General features: G+C 49.8%; 1 protein-coding gene across 10 annotated transcripts in view; it reads left to right on the top strand.

Moving 5' to 3' along the window:
* Window positions 1–12,281, top strand: part of UNC13B (unc-13 homolog B) — a 179,745-nt gene that overhangs the window by 89,868 nt on the left and 77,596 nt on the right. Inside the window, exons 1-2 of one of the 10 annotated variants that reach the window (XM_081212565.1) lie at window positions 10–391; window positions 7,930–10,521. The exons of the other annotated variants lie outside the window; for them this stretch is intronic. Coding sequence (XP_081068691.1) covers window positions 8,046–10,521 — 2,476 coding nt within the window. The 5' untranslated portion in view covers window positions 10–391; window positions 7,930–8,045. Of the gene's footprint in view, window positions 1–9; window positions 392–7,929; window positions 10,522–12,281 lie in introns of those variants that run through there. 10 annotated transcript variants of the gene reach the window in all.

Consider the following 12,281-nt stretch of genomic DNA (forward strand, 5'->3'; position numbering starts at 1 on the left):
AGGAAGTTGGGCTGCTCCTCTGGCTGTCTGGGAAACCGAAGGCAGGCTGGAGAGCCCCGCTGTGCCTGGGGAAGGGCCCCAATAGAGCAGCGCTTCCAGAGTGACCTCGCCGCTCCTTGGCTTCGCTGTTTCTCCTTTCGGGTTCAGGGCAGCTGTGGATTTTTTTGATTTTAAAAGTCTTCCACTTTGCACTTCCTGGATGCTGTGGAGCTCGATGCCTTTCCCACCACGACCCGTGAAAGACCCCACCCCTCGGTGGGACAGGCGTTGGCTCGCCCGTGCCTCTTCCTTCTGGGAAAGGGAGCTTTCCTATTCCTTCGCTTTCCTTTGATTTCCCCAAGTTTCTTTTCCGTTTGCATCTCCTTATGCTTTTGTGTGTTTTAGCCGCAAGGTAAGTTCTAAGACTGCAAGCATGAAGTTTGAGGCAGCTCCATAGAGGTGGGGGAGATGGACGGCTCTGTGTGAGAGTTTGTGTGTGTGTGTGTGAGAGAGAGAGAGGTCCTGACCTGCTGGCTTCCCTTAATGCTTAGCAGCCTTCAACTGGAGTATTTTGGCATGCTCTGTCTTTGCCTTTCATGCTCACAAATCAGAGCGCTTCCTTTTAGGATTGGTAGACTCCTACATGTCAATTGTTTCAACTGGAATTGAGCATCTAAGGGATTCATGGGGGGGGGGGAGAGGACTACTTACTTTATGGTGAAGAATCTTATTTGAAGGGCACATGGTTAGGGAGCCTGTTGAATTATTTTGTTCAGCAGCGACTTCACCAAATTGAAACACACATGCACACAAAGCTGAAAATATTTCTGCCCTTGAACTCTTTCCCCCGTTTGGGGCTTGAGACAGGCTAGAGGGAGGCAGAGCAGTAAGTGCCGAGCGCCTTGCGATTCCTTCTTTTGCCCTCCTGCTTCATCCAAAAGAGAACCCTGGCATCTCTCCCGGCTGAAGCCAGCTCTGTGTTGGGGGTTGTCAGTATCCCTGGCTGGGATTCTGCTTTGCACGAGAGGCAGAAGTAGGAAAAGCTTCTTGCTGCCTCACATAATTGTTGTGTGAAGCCACTTGTGAAGCTGACAAGGTAGAACCGAGTGACAGAGAGTCGCTCCTCAGGGAGGAATGTGAGTGCTGAAATTCACTGTTGTTTGACATCTTGCTTTGCCATTCTAATTCCCAGGCTGGGCACTTGGGTCCCGGTTTTGCAGAAGCCCCGTTTGCCAGGCCCTGGAGTTTATCTGGGAGTGGAAAGGGCTGCTTTGACAAAAGGCAGCCTTCCCCTCAGGGGTGCACATTGCTGCCCCTGTTAGAATCCCATGTTAGTGATGACCCACAGTCTTGGAAAGGGGCGTGAACTTCCTCAGCCAGTTGCCTGGAAATGGCAATCTAGCACAGATTCACCAGAGTTCATTTCTTTTATGGAGATTGTTCAGAAACATAAAATCAATGACACAGGAGGCTTGCAGGTGGTTTGCTTTTCTTTTTGGGTGTCACCAGGACAGCTTTTAGCGGGCAGCCTCCGTTGTCCAGGACATCACTTACCCAAGTTCCCCATGCAAACAACTGGCATGCTTCAAATTTCCTTGCAGAGGAGTCCGGAGGGAAAGAGATCTGAGGAGCCTGGCATGGGCCGCGGCTGACCTGCAGCTCTCCCAGGGGCGATGGTGTCACCCTTGGATACAGAAGCTGCCATGCCTCTTGCCGCTTCATGTCTGCCTGGCTAAAAACCTGCTTTAAATCCTCGTGCGGAGCAGAGACAAAATACCTTGCCGTGCTGTCAGAAACCAAACTTCATTCTTGCCAACAAGAAACATGTTTAGTGGCCAGTCCACTGCCCCCCTTGGGCATCTGTGCCCCCAGTTTCAGGTTTTCCCAGAGGACTTTCCAAGCACATTTCAAGTGTTTGCACTTTGCAATCAGTTGGTCAAATGTCTTCTGAATCTCGCATATTTCTGGCTGCAATGTATCTGCTATTCCTTGATCTATGGAGAATGTTACTGGAATTTTCATACCTTGTTCCTAAGAGTAGGTTTCCATGTCTGTTGACTTTTGCTTCTAGATTGTTCAAAGAGTAGGCTAGTCTGCGTAGGCTTACTTTCGCTTACCCTTTCGCTTACTTACCTTTCTGAAGGAAAATTGTCACCAGCCAATTGTTGAAATGCTCCTAACGTTAACTAAAATTAATGGGTGCCTCAGTTTTGTTCATAGAGCTTATCTTGATGAGGCATTAATGATAAGCTTTCTTAGCAAGTAGGAGAATGGGAAGGTCTTTCAAGGTGGCTTCTCTCCCTTCCGTAGGAGGAAGCAGTTAGGATGACAGAGCCTTGTAGCAATCAGCATTGGTTACTCAAGGCTGAGTGACTTGACAAGTTCTATCACTGGCTTTTTGTACCAATCAGTTTGTGTTCTGTTCTTGTCATTCATCCCCCAGAAAGCTTTGTTGCTTTCTGCCACATGTGTCCCCTCTGACTGCCATGTAACTAGGATGTCATGGGACCTGTAGCTTGGCTTGGGATGCCTGAGTCCCTTTACATTCCCAAATGCATTCCTTGGCACAAGAGGCTGTGCCAGTCTGAGCCTCTGCAATGGCTCCCATGAATCTTGTGAGATTGGCAACAAGTGAGATGGATGTAGGAACCTAGGAGTCAGGCCCATTGAGCTCAGCATTGTCTGCCCTGATCGGCAGCTGCACTCCAGGATTTCAGGCAGCTGTAGCAACTCCACATCTGTTTATTTTGCATCCTTCTCTTTGCTTCCCGTTTTCTTCTATAAACATTTTGATCTGAGTCTCTATTCCCTTCTGAGCTTGGTGAGCGACTTGCTAGCGCATGTGCTTGCTCTGGCTGGAGTTTAGAATATTTTCCCTTTGATAAGCGTTCTCATTCGGCTCTCTACCTTCCGAAACGTGATTCATCCAGCCGCGTAGTGCCTGCTTCAGCTCTCGCTGAGATTAGCAGCTTGCTTATTGGCAGATCAGGCTTTAGAAAATAAACAGTTTGGGAAGCAAGCAACGAGGACAGAAACTGTCGTCCTGAAGTGTCATCAAATTGCAATTGCAATCTTTGCTTGCCAGCCTCCAGGGATGATGGAGCCAAGAAAGCAGCATCATCCCGGCACGTTGGCCAGGCCTCGTTTGAAGCAGGCGTAGTCCTCCGTTGGCCATAAAAGGTGCCGTGTAAGAATTCCCAGCAAGTGTCAGAATTGCCGCATGTCGAGAAGGGCTGCCATAGCAACCTTTCCTTTGGCACTCAGCTGTGAGTTTTTATTCTCCGGCTTCTGCTGTAGCCTTGCAAGCCGAACCCAAAGCAAGGCGGCCAGGTTTGCCTTGCAGGATTAGGCCCACCCAGCCCATGCTCTCCAGGCTTGCGAGCCGAGCATGAGAGAGGAGTCCGGAGGCCTCGTTGCTGATCCCTGGCCTCAGGTTCTCCAGAGGGAGACGGCTACCAAAGGCAGATGGAAAACCTAATAGCTTTGCCCGTGTCTATCAGACAGATTTGTGTCAGCCTTGAAAAAAGCTTCTCCAGCCATTTCCCCACATGGTGCCTTGCGGTGGTGAATTTTGTGTGTGAGCTCTGTGTTGTGATTCCAATCAATTTACTTGGGTGATCCTTAGCATTAGGAGACAAGGAGTGTCTTACTGTTTAACTCTTCTTGATCGATGTTTCCAACTTGATTGGTTTTCCCAGGAGCTTCAATTAGCTATTTCAGCATCTTAATGGCTGCATTATTGCAAGGCAACAGTATCTTTGACTGGATCAGCTTATCTTCAAATGAGTTTTTCTGGGCCCTTAATACCAAAGGAGCATCCTTTATCACCTGAAAGCTGGTTAGCAGAATTGCAAGGCTGGCTAGCTATCATCCCACTTGCTCTTTATTTCCCCATTGTTTCAGTCACCGTAAGAGGCAGATACACATGTCCACATTGGGGGGCCTTCTTGAATGCTATTTTGAGATTCTACTGGAGGAAGATCTCAGCAGGAGAGAGATTCTTTCCTTGTCCCACCCTAGATGTGCTGCTGCTATCCATCAGCCCCCCACGGGTGGGGTTGGAGATCGGAGTGCTTTTATAAAAACTCCCCTTCTCTCTCCCTTGTTGCTGTGGGGGTTGCTCAGGGTATCTGATCAGCTGTATGCTGCAACCACAAGATCCAGTTTGATTGCTGCTGAGATGAGTTTAGGACCAGAAGTAATCCTAAGGTCAAATCCTGACACTGCCCTCCATGTTCCCTCCCTACTCACTGTTGGACTGGCAGAGAGCTGAAAGCTATAAATCCCCTCCTCCACCTGCCAGTTTCCAAACTTTGTTGCTTTGGCCACGATTCTCCTTCTCCAAGCTTTTGTGTCCTCCAGGAACACAAATATCCTTGGGGTGTCATAGAATTCCAGACTCAAAAAAGGTATTTTTTAAAAAAATAGTAATTGGTTTGTTGTGATTCCATGATGCCCAAACGTTTGTGCCCCCAGATAGGACCCCCCAGTTTTCCCCAATTTTATTTTTTTATTATTGACTACTTGCCGTAGGTCCCCTGCTGTGATACCATGCTGCCAAGAGGTGGTTGTTTTTTTTGTAGCTCCCCAAGACCTCCCCCCCCATGTGCCCTTTTGAAAGATGCCCACTGTGTGCTCTGCCCCCCCCTTGATATGCTACCCCCAGAGGGCCAATGTGGTTCTCAGCCTGCACACCATTTAGCCACCCTGATACAGAGCATGTGATGGCACCCAAAGGGGCTGCACCTTGTTTTCCCTTGTGCTCCCTGCTAGGTCTCTGCCACCTCCTTGGCAGCAATTTGGGGTTTTGCTTGCCGACTCCCTTGCGGCTCATTAGGAACAACGTGGCCGTTGGATGGTGCCCTCTGCCTGTCAGGCCAGCTTTGAATAGCAGGGGCTTGTAGGCGGGGGCTCTTGTGGGGTCCCCCACAGCTAAGGAGTCATCTTTCTCTGCTGACTGCAAAGCTTAAACATGAAAAAATAAAACATTTCCTTTCTGGGACTGGTCTTAGTGCTTTTAACAACTTAGAATGTTTTTATTGCATATTTTCATAAACTGCTTATCCAGCCTGAGCTTCTGGGGATAGGTTTTTTTTTTTGCACCCGTTCCCATTATGGTCCTTAACGGTTTCAGTGGAAGTTGCAAGCCCAGCAAACTTCAAACAAGGTTTCTAGCGATAAATGCCTCTCTTCCCGCCCCCACTCCCAAAGCAGTGCATCTCCTCTTAGGGGATTGTTCCTGTACTTGGGTTGGGGTGTGAAACTTCATCTGGGGGGCAGCCATCTTTTGGTACAGACCCCTCTTCCCTTTTCCAATGCCTGCGTCTCCAGTCCTGCCCCCTCCCATGTGCTTAGTCACTCAGAGATAGTTAGTCTTCTTTGACACTGGAAATGAATGGCTGTTTACTCTGTGGGCTGAAACGGTGGCACTGTCATTGATGTGCCCTCAGAAGAAACGAGATTTTGCAGGGCAATGCCGCTCGCCCTCAAGGGAACGCACAAGTAGCAGGCCAATCCTGCAGACACGTTCCAAACAGTCCGGCGGCTTTTTCTCTTAAACAAAATTGAAGCTTTTTCCATCAGAAAAAAATTTGCCTTCTTAATTGTTAAGATTTCTGCCCCAGCCTTCCAGTCCGTAGTCAGAAAAGTAAGCAGAAAAGCAGACAGCTTTCAGTAGAACTTGGAAAGAGACGGTGCTTCACACAATACGCTGCTCTGGGATGCTGAATACTGAGCATGGAAAAGCGGGTTTTGTTTTGCTGCTCCAGCAGTTTCTGAATGGAGTTGAGTGTCGGCAGACCGTGCTGTGCTGAGCTAGGCTGGGGGGCTTGCTGGAACAGAGGGCACCCCTCTTTGAGGAGGGTCCTTGGGCATCTGAAGCTGAGGAATGCAAATCCACATAGGAAATACAGCCTGCAGGGGTTTCTACTTTGGGCAGGGTTAAAAGTAGTGTAGGAGCCGGAATAATGTATTTAAATGCTTCTTTGAATACTGTCCCCCAAGTTGTGAGCCAGTGTGTGGAGATGAGGCTGTTCTGTGTACTGCTCAGAACTCTCCCTTGGCTTTTCACTTGCCCCAAAGGGACCTGAGCGCAAAAGCCCCCTCCCCTCCTGTGTCTCTAGCAACTGGCATTCAGAAGCATATATATCGTCTCCAACTGCAGAGGCAGAGCATAGCCAGCGTGGCCCATAGCCATTGATCACTGTCTCCCCCATGAGTTTGTCCCATCCTCTTTTAAAGCCATCCGAGTTGGTGGCCCTCACTGCCTCCTGTGGGAGGGAGTTCCACAGTTGTTGTTAATAATAATAATAATCAAAATAATAATAATAAATTTATTATTTATACCCTGCCCATCTGGCTGGGTTTCTCCAGCCACTCTGGGCGGCTTCCAACGGAATATTAAAATACAATTCCCCCCAACCTTTTATTTAGCATTTACACCAACAGTCAAGCAGTTACTTAAACTTTTATTTACCTTACAATATTAAGACATTAAACAGCTACAGTGCAAACAAATGCTATTGGCAACTTGCAAATAAGGAGTTCCGTTAACACCTAAAAGCCCCCTCTCAGACGCAGCACAAGGTGGAAGGTGGATTCCTTCTGGATGTTGTAGTCGGAGAGCGTGCGGCCATCTTCCAGCTGCTTCCCGGCAAAGACCAGCCTCTGCTGGTCAGGGGGAATGCCTTCTTTGTCCTGGATCTTAGCTTTCACGGTCTCAGTGGTGTCACTGGGTTTAACTGGACTTCCTGGCTCTGCTCCGAGTGCCTGCTCCTCTCCTCCTCCAGGACCCTTCAGCACCCACTATTTTACCCCTATTTATTTTTAAGGAACAACTGCAAATGTTAACTCTCACCAGGTTTATGGTAAATCTTTCTTACCGATGCAAAATAATAGTTACAGAAACTGGCTGAGTTTCTTGCTTACTAGGCCAGTCACAGTTGGTGTAGAATTATGTAATTGTCCAAGGTTTCAATTCTGTGAAGCCTTGCCTATTTCTCAGTTGTGAGGAGTGGCCCAATAAAAATGTCTTCTGCATTATATACGTCTCTCATGCCACTAGTGCCCACTAGAGTAACAGCAAGGAAAGAGGCACCTATCTTCTTCCAAACCGCTGAAGTTTTTTTGCGCAATGAAGTGGCATGCAAATTTTGTTAAATTCATAAAAAGAAGTGTATTCCTGCTGCCAAGGAGATTGCAATCTAACCTTCAACATGGGGAGGGGGAGAACGTTCTGTTCACTTGCCTGTATCTTCATTAAGGGATGAGGACTAAGTGGTTCTGCTGAGCCTTCCCTTAACTGATTTTAGGATATTAGCAGATGACCTTAAAGCTATAAAAAGAAAGCTTCTGTATGCAGGCAAGGCCTTTTCTGTGTGATCTTTCATCATTTTTCTTGTGAAAATGATAGCTGCAGACAGACAAATCTGTGCCCATACAAAGACGTACCTTGAAGCTGGAACTGGCTTGGCCTGCGCCTCTTAGGGAACAGGGCAGAGCTGCTGGCTGCACGCCAAGGAGCACTTTAGGCAGGTAATGGATAGGCCAGGATATTGTACTTGAGGGGGATAAATAGAGGGGGCTCTGCTGCTAAGACTTCAATTTCGATAAAATTCCAGTCTCCGTGGTGGAAAAGGAAACCATTCTCATAAAGCAAATTGGGGGGGGGGGCTGAAGGTGAAGGCATCCTTTACTTGTTGCAAGAGTCAGGGAGACCTTCCTGCTCACCACTTGGCCCCAGGACCTTCATTCAGTTGGAAGGCTGAAATGGAACAGCAGGTTATACCGGCATGCTTGCAAAAATAGATTTGTCCTGCTGCACGGGTGCAATTTTGTTGGATTACGTGGCCCAAGATAGTGTGTGTGTGTGTGTGTGTGTGTGTGAATGTGTGTGTCGCTTTTTTCTCCACTGACTCCGATACACAGCGTCTTTGTCCCTTCTCTTGACAGCAGCTTCTGATGAGTCTTAATCCTTGGCCGAGAGAGCCTTGCTGGGCAGGCAGTGAGGGGCACAGGCCTCTGCCGCTTTGTGGCATGATGAGAGGGCGCCAACGTGGCCACTGAGGATGTGCGCTGGCAAAGGCACCCTAAGGCTAGAAGATGACACTGCTTCTGTGCTTAGAACGTCTGCTGTGAAACTCCTAACTGGGCAGCCCTCTCAGAAGCAGAAGGCCCTGCTGTTTCTGGAGGAGAAGATGAAGAAGCTTCTGCAAGGGCCGGTGAGCGAGCTCTCCCTGAGCCAGAATCACCACCAGCAGCTTTCCCTCGTGGAAATAGAAACGGACACCTTTGTCTGTGGCGTCAATAGAAAATCTGCAAGCAGTGACTTTTCCGCTGCTCAGGGGAGGAGCCCTGGGACCAGGGAGGCCAGTAAAGGTGGGCTGGACTGGGATGGATACATCGAAGCCCCACAGGCGTTAGTTCCAAGTCAGTGTGACTTAGGGGGCGTCTCTGGCTGCCTGGCCGCAGAGAGCCTTCTGGAGCAAATGGAGAGCCCCGAGGGGCAAGCCGATCTCGCTGCCCTGAGCCTTGGCACCAGCTGGAGGGGAGTTGCTGGGGAAGGAGAAGGGGAAGGGCCCTGTCCTCCAAACAAGCCCCTCGCTTACACTCCCTGCAGCCCTGGGCCCAGAGACCGCTCTGCCGATGTCATTGAGTACATCGTGAAAGAGCTCCAAGGGATAAGTCGCATCCAGACCGAGATTGCTGAGCTCCAGCAGCACCTCACCTTGATCAAAGGCTCTGTGGACGAAGTCTCCAGCTGCGTGGACACTGTTCTGAGTGAGATTGAGGGCCTGCAGAGCAGCTCTGGCCCCACCAGCAAAAACTCCCCGTTGCCAAAGGCCAAGGCCAGGGAGCCCTTCCTGGGAGGGCCCGTCAGAGAGCCAGTGTTGTATTTTTATGGCATCCCAGAGCAGGAGGGGGAGAACACCAAGGAGCTAGTCCACCGTTTCTTGTCAGAGTACCACTGTTTCAATGGCATTCAGCGTAGCAAGTACATCAAGGATGCTTACAGATCTGGTGCAGCAGCAGGCAAGCAGCTGGCCCCACGACCTGCTGTTGTAAAGCTTGCTAACGCTGAGCAGCGAGACTTCATTCTCCAGAAATCGATTCTTTTGCAAAGTGCAGGAGTTACCATTGTGACCAGCAGTGAGCAAAGCCAGCAGAATGGCCAGGTGGGTCCTGGGGCACAGCTGAGCACCTTGCCCTTGCCAGGCCAGAGTGGGAACCACTGGGGCTCCTTGCACATTCGTGGGGAAGTGGTCAGGACGGACGGAGATGGGCAGCTCCAAGTGGACTCTTGCCAGGCTCAGCAGGAAAACGCTTGCCAAGAGGTTCACCGCCGCGTAGGGGAGAGGCTTAACTTTCAACCGAAATCCACCCTACCTAGGAAGAGCAACTTAATTGCTGAACTTGAAGAAAAAGTGGGGAGGGTCGTGCAAATAATGGGCAGTAGTGAGCAGACTTTGCACAAAAGCAGCTCTTCCGCTGGAGTCCTTGATGCATCCCACAAGAAGCTGGAAGGCCCTGGGCATGAGAACAAAGGCAGGGATTCCTTGCCATCCCCAGAGTGCTTGGGCAAGGTGCCCGCCTTGTGTGAGGGAGGAGGGGGACGTGCCTCAGATGCTGAAAATGCCACCAAGGGCAGCTCCTCTCCTGTGGAAGAGGACCAAGCAGGAGGGCTGACTCCAGGGGAAAGCGAGACGGACTGTGATGCCACCACGCTGGAGTTTCTCAGTCCTGAGCAAGTCAGTCTCCTGGAGGAGGCACCGGTGGCCATGACCACTCCCAGCTGTGATGGTCCTCTGCGCAAATTGGTTGACAGCAGTGAGACGCTCAAAGACATGATCCAGATTGACCTGAACGAGCAAGACCCAACTGATCAGGTCTTCAGGGATGTCCTAGAAAATTCCCAGTACTTCCTTGAGCACTCTCGGGACAGCATTGATCTTGTGGACATGAGGTTTTACACTAACAAACTGGGCAAAGCACTGAATCACTTCCGGTCTGCGCTGCAGGTGGTGTTCCACAAACTGGAGACTGGGGACCCAGAAGTCCTCCTTGAAGGGGAAAAGAGCTTCCATATGAACAATGAACCAGCTCCTGCCCTCCGTAGCCCAAGTGTGCACGGCAGCTTGGATACCTTTGCTGAAACTCCCCCTAGTCAGTCTTCTGAGAGCCAGGCTAACACGACTGTGAGCAGTGACAGTGTGGGCCCGATGCAGAGAAATCTCCCCAGTGCTTCATTGCCTCTTGACGAAGCTCCGGTCCCCGACCTGGTGCCCCCTCTAGATTCTGAGAGCTGTGTGGAGCAGCCCTTCCCCTCTGGAGAGGCCCAGCAGGATCCGGGTTCTGCGCCTGCGCAGCCCAGCGGGTGCCGACCTATGAGCCTCGAGAAGGTGTGTGCCGAGACCATCTACCTGAACAAGTGCATCAACAACTTCAAGAATGTCCTGAGGGAAAAGAGGCAGATGCGTCGGAGGCTCTTGAAGGAGCTGGCCCAGGAGGCAAGCTGGACTTCCTCGGCTGAAGAGATTCATTCAGGTACTCCCAAAGTTCTTGAGATTTGCTGGTGAAATGCTTGCTCGTTTTTTGTCAGAAAGTTTAGCAGCTGCAGGCAGAATGATTAAATAGAAATGGTTTATTGAAGTTTGGTCAGAGATAGCAGATGATAAGAGCCAAAGACAAAAGCTGCCCTATCTCTGCACCCTTAACAAATGCAAAAAAACCCCAAAAGAAACCCAGTTTCTGGAGGTCTGCCAAATGATTTGTGATGTTCTATCTCCAAGGAAGCAGGCATTGACTTCAGATCTGCTTCTTGGCAAACTGAAAGCATGTTGGGAAAGTGTTTCCAATTCCATTAACCTGCTTAGGGGATCCACTTGGAAGCATGAGCTTTTCCATGTCTGTTTACTTTCACGGGAAAAATTGAACCAGGAGCCAGTTGCCATTTCCCATATAAATTTGCCAGGGAAGTTGAAATCTGCTGGGAGATATCGCCTGAAATGTTTAAATAACCAGCTCCAAGGAAGAGCTCCATTAGAGCACTGTTTCCCTCCATGTAATAATGCCCCTTGAGAAATCCACATAAGAGGTGTTCTGTTGGAGTGCAGAATTCATGTGGATCGTACCCTCCATTATGTTTGTCATGTGCCTTGCTTCAAGAGCCCTCTTCTGTGGAGTTTATATTGAGGACTGTTCAGATGATAATCGGTTGTGGGGTCCATGTGAGCTGCTTCCTAGCAATCGTAGGCACTTGAGATTCCAGTTGGGTTAGGCTTCGTGTTTTACCTTTGAGGGTTTGTGAAATCAAACTTCAGAACAGTGGAGCTTGACTTTAGGTAGCAATAAGGAGACTTGAAGGAGAGCAAAGGGGAAGAGCAGAAGCAAAATTCATCAGAAGTGTCACCCAGTGAGATTCAGGGAGCTGCTTTGGTCCTTATGTACTACTGAGCTGCAAAGGGACCATGTCTTGGGGGTGGGGGGGCACCACCTGCTCACTCGCTAAAATAAGCAAAAGATTTGCACATATTTGAAATTGCACCTCTGCACTTGACCCTTGGGTATAGTGCCAAAGGTGCTTTCCGTTTCCCCCTAAGGAATGCCCCACCTGATTCCAGACTCTCATGTGTGATGCATGTTTTCCCAAATTGCGCCCAAGTGGGCCCACAGTAGCCCCCTCCACCACACTTGACAGCAGCGCCTGTCTCCAAGGATAAAGATGAGGCTCTCTCTCCCCTCCTTCTTCTGCTGTGTGCAGTACACAAAGACGGAACATCATGCCTAGGACAGTTTGACACATTGCCCTGTGTGGGAGAATGACTTCTCTCAGAACCCTGCAGTCCATGCGCCCAGGCCAGAACCACAGTGGCTTCCCACAGCGGCAACTTCAAGTCATAGTGTACTCTGCATGCGCATCTCTCACATTTATGGGGCATGCCACATGCACACACGGAAGGCACTCGGTGTTTCTGCAGTGTATGAAAGGGCTCTTGATGGTGGGATGACAGCAACTCCCACTTTCCAAAAGAAGCCTCATGTCTCCCCCCAACTCTTCATCTTTCCCTGCTTAAAGCGGCTTTCCAAATACTTTTAACGTGTTCTGTCGTAGCTGTGCTTCGGAAGGAAGAACATCAAGTTGAGCAAGTGTTGGGCTTGGGAGAGCTGGACTCTCATCCTTGCTCACTCACAGGCTGAAGGCTGCTCCACACATTGGGGGAACAACCACTTCCCTTAGGTGCACCTTTCTTTGATGCTTGAAGGCGAGATGCATGCAAGGAAGACGTGGGAAACTTGCAGGAGCT

Source organism: Podarcis bocagei (assembly GCF_964188305.1).
Source record: "Podarcis bocagei genome assembly, chromosome: 11".
Lineage (NCBI taxonomy): Eukaryota > Metazoa > Chordata > Lepidosauria > Squamata > Lacertidae > Podarcis > Podarcis bocagei.